The 4,303-nt window shown below is 42.9% G+C and overlaps 1 protein-coding gene across 1 annotated transcript; it reads left to right on the forward strand.

Moving 5' to 3' along the window:
* The first annotated feature begins 2,437 nt into the window (after positions 1-2,437).
* LOC150052537 (olfactory receptor 10V1) lies at positions 2,438-3,364 on the forward strand. Its single transcript, XM_090348707.1, has one exon. It carries the CDS (start codon positions 2,438-2,440, stop codon positions 3,362-3,364), a length of 927 nt encoding a protein of 308 aa, XP_090204833.1.
* Positions 3,365-4,303: the final 939 nt, after the last annotated feature.

Here is a 4,303-nt window from a genome sequence, read left to right on the forward strand (position 1 = left end):
GAGCAGCATAGAATTTCAGACAAAGAAGAAAGAGTTAAGCTTGTGAGGCTTAAGAAGATTTTAAGAGCTGACACCTATAATCCTAGCCACTTAGGAGGCTCAGATCTGAGGATCACAGTTCAAAGCCATCCCAGGCAGGAAAGATGTTGAGACTCATCTCCAATTAACCACCAAAAAAAACCCCCAAAAACAGAAGAGATGCTGAGGCTCGAAGAAGTACAGCACTAACCTTGAGCTGAAGAGCTCAAGAACAGTGCCCAGATGCAGAGGTCAAGACCCACAACCAATAATAATAATAATAATAATAATAATAATAATAATAATATTTCAAGAAAGAACATATCCCAGAGAGTTTAGGTTAGGGAAAAGATGGGAGGAGGTATTTCTAATTGGAAGAAGATAAAAAGTATAAAAAGCAAGAAGATCCAGTTGGAATGAGTAGGCCATGGGGTATATAACAGAAATAATTGGATTTTCTACTAGAAACTGGACTACAAAAGGCAGAATTGAACTACAAAGAAAAAGTCTAAAAGAGTTGGCAGAGGTAGGGGCCGAGAGTTTGGCCTGGTGGTAGAGTGCTTGCCTAACATGCACGAAGACCCAGGTTCGATTTCTAGGTACCACATACATAGAAAAAAGCTGGAAGTGGTGCTGTGGCTCAAGCAGCACTAGCCTTGAGGAAAGCCCAAGGACAGTGCTCAGGCCCTGAGTTCAAGCCCCATGACTAGCAAAAAAAAATAAGAAGAATAAGAATTGGCAGAGGTATTGGAATGTTGGCATTGAAGCATTTACAAAGGCATTGAAAAATATTTCTGACACCCCAAGACTTTCAACTCAAGGCCTCATACCTGCCGGGAAGACTCTCTACCACATCTGCCTCATCACATGTCCTGAACTGGCAATTTTTGAGCAAATAAGTAATATGATAATAACGAATAAAAGGGCTTTCAGAAGGAAGAGGAGGGGAATGAGAGACCAGAAAGCAGACTATCATAAGAATACAAGTAAAATAGCAATGAGCAGAACTGATTAGACCAATGAGAAGGGACCAAAAGACCAGATATAAATGATGAACTTTTTGAATATTTAAAAGCACACTGGGCCATTATGGTGGCTCACGCCTGTAATCCTAGCTATTCAGGAGGCTGAGATCTAAGGATCAAGGTTCAGAGCCAGCCAAGGCACAAAAAGGACCTGAGACTCTTATCGCCAATTAACCTCTAGAAAATGGGAAGTGGTGCTGGGCTCGAGGGTAGGGTGGTAGCCTTGAGCTGAAGAGCTAGAAAAAGCAAAATGAATCACTAAGGCCTGCAGATTTACAAATATATGAAAGTTTTTGATATAGTATCATAATGTCAGTAGCACAATTGTCTTTAAATTATGTCATCCTCCTTCCTATATGTATCTAAGATTCCCTGTTTCAAGTTTCACATAACAATTGATAATTTATTTTTTTTTAAGTTGGTCATGGGGCTTGAACTCAGGGCCTGGCCATAGTCCTCAATCTCTTTTGCTCAAGGCTAACATTCTGCCACTTTGAGGCGTGGCTTCACTTCTGGTTTATGAATGGTTAATTGCAGATAAGAGTCTCTCAGAGGGCCAGGAGTATGGCCTAGAGGTAGAGTGTTTGCCTAGCATGCACAAAGACCCAGGTTCAATTCCTTGGTACCACATACACAGAAAAGGCTGGAAGTGGTCCTGTGGCTCAAGTGGTAGAGCTCTAGTCTTGAGAAAACCAAGGATAGTGCTCAGGCCCTGAGCTCAAGCCTAGGATGTAAAAAATAAGGTGGAGGGGGGGCTCTTGGAGAATTTTCTGCCCAAGCTGGCTTTGACCAATTCTCAGAGCTCAGCCTCCTGATTAGCTAGTGCCTAGCACCTTACCATTTTCTAGCTTCAAACTTTGCTATCCTGTATTCATCCATTTGTTCAGCAAATACTTTTGAGAAAGCCCTTTATAATCAGGACTATGACAGACCCTGAAATTCAACACCATCAAAGTCCTGAGAATTTTTCCATCTTTAGTATTTGGTGAATGGGAGAGGAAAGATGGGGAGGTGGGTATAGCTATGATGCTATACAAGAATCTGTATAAGAGCTGGGAGTTTGCCCTAGTGCTAGAGTGCCTGTCTAGCAGGCACAAAGACCTAGGTTCCGTTCCTCGGTACCACATACATAGAAAAAAAGCTGGAAGTGGTGCTGTGGCTCAAGTGGTAGAGCTCTAGCCTTGAGAAAGCCCCAGGACAATGCTCAGGCCTTGAGTTCAAACCCAAGGACAGGCAAAAAAAATCTGTATAAAATGAAGATATGTTGATCAGTGCTGAGGTATCTCAGGAAGTGCTCCGACACCAAATGGAGAAATTGGGGAAACATTATATTAGATGAGAAATGCTAGGAGACTCATGTTGTTTTTTCTTTTCATGGGTCCAGTATAATACTCATGGAAGGAATAAATATAACTGCCAAGATTCAATTCTTCTTCCGCCCATTCTCATCTGACCCTGAGATCCAGGCAATGATCTTTGTGGCCTTTTTAGCTATGTACCTGACCAGCCTCGGTGGCAATGCCACAATTGCTATCATTGTCCAGATGCACAGCTCCCTCCATACCCCCATGTATTTTTTCTTAGCAAACTTGGCAGTTCTGGAAATCTTCTATACATCCTCCATTGCGCCACTGGCCCTGGCAAACCTTTCGATGGGAAAAACTCCCATTACTCTCACAGGCTGTGGCACTCAGATGTTCTTCTTCATCTTCTTGGGCAGGGCTGATTGTGTCCTGCTTGCAGTTATGGCTTACGACCGGTTTGTAGCAATCTGCTACCCTCTGAGATATACCCTCCTCATGAGCTGGTCGCTGTGTGTGGAGCTGATGGTAGGATCACTGGTGCTGGGTTTCCTGCTGTCCCTGCCACTGACCATTTTAATCTTCCATCTTCCATTCTGCCATGACAACGAGATCTACCACTTCTACTGCGACATGCCCGCGGTCATGAGGCTGGCCTGTGCGGACACCCGGGTTCACAAGATGGCTCTGTACGTCATCAGCTTCATTGTCCTGAGCATCCCACTGTCACTCATCTCCATCTCCTACGTCTTCATCATCACAGCCATCATACGGATGCGGTCAGCAGAAGGGCGCCAGCGAGCTTTCTCCACCTGCTCCTCTCACATCCTCGTGGTCCTCCTGCAGTACGGCTGCACCAGCTTCATATATTTATCTCCCAGTTCCAGCTACTCTCCTGAGATGGGCAGGATGGTGTCTGTGGTCTACACTTTTATCACCCCCATTTTAAATCCTTTGATCTATAGTATGAGAAACAAGGAACTGAAAGATGCTCTAAAGAGGGCACTGAGAAAGTTCTAGGTAGGATACTTCTGTGATATAATTATAACAAGACACCTCTGAGAAATGTAATGTTGCTAATTAACAATTACTCCAAGGTCAAGCATGATGGTGCATAATTCCAGTAATCCCAGAATTTGGAAGATGGAAGTAGAAGGATCATGAGTTCAAGGCCAGTCTGGGCTACTTGGTGAGACTCAAACACATTATTATTATGATTATTACTACTACTACTACTGTTATTGTTATTATTACTCTCAGGCATGCACAAGACAGGAATATTCTTAGAAAGCTGAAGTGTGTGGCCTAATGTGAGACTTCCAGAAGAAAGCTATACCATATAACACAAGATAACAGCCTGAGTTTAAGAGCGGTAAGTCATAATTTACTGGGCAACTACAAAATACTGAGTACTCGTTATAGACCAGCACTTAACTTTTCAGAAAACTCAAGTGGCTAACATAGATATATCCAGGATGAGCACGCACACATGGAGAAATCTAAATTCTCCACTCCCCTCACACAATTCCTCCCGATTCTGGGCTTGTTCTGACACTAGGAGCAAGGCTCCCCATCTCTCTGAGATCCTGTGTTCTTATTTCTGAAAGGCAGGCTGAACTACAGATTCCAATATTCTTTCAGAGATCAGAAATTTTGTTCTCAAGATTGGCCAACCCCAAACTAAGGAAAATAATAATAGAATAAAAATAAAATAGACTTTATAGGTAGCCATATAAAGAATCCATTGTTTTATCATTTTTGTTCTGTTAACAAAAATGACAGGGTTTATAACTATTGGACAGAAATACCCTAGATAAAAATAAAAGGCCGGACGCGGTTGGCTCATGCCTATAACCCTAGCTACTCAGGAAGCTGAGATCTGAGGATTGCTGTTCAAAGCCAGCTCAGCAGGAAAGTCCCAGAGCAAAGGAACCTTAAGGAAAGTACCCAGGCCTGAGT

The sequence above is a fragment of the Megascapheus bottae genome, chromosome 16 (genome assembly GCF_031878675.1).
Source record: "Megascapheus bottae isolate mThoBot1 chromosome 16, mThoBot2.hap1, whole genome shotgun sequence".
Lineage (NCBI taxonomy): Eukaryota > Metazoa > Chordata > Mammalia > Rodentia > Geomyidae > Megascapheus > Megascapheus bottae.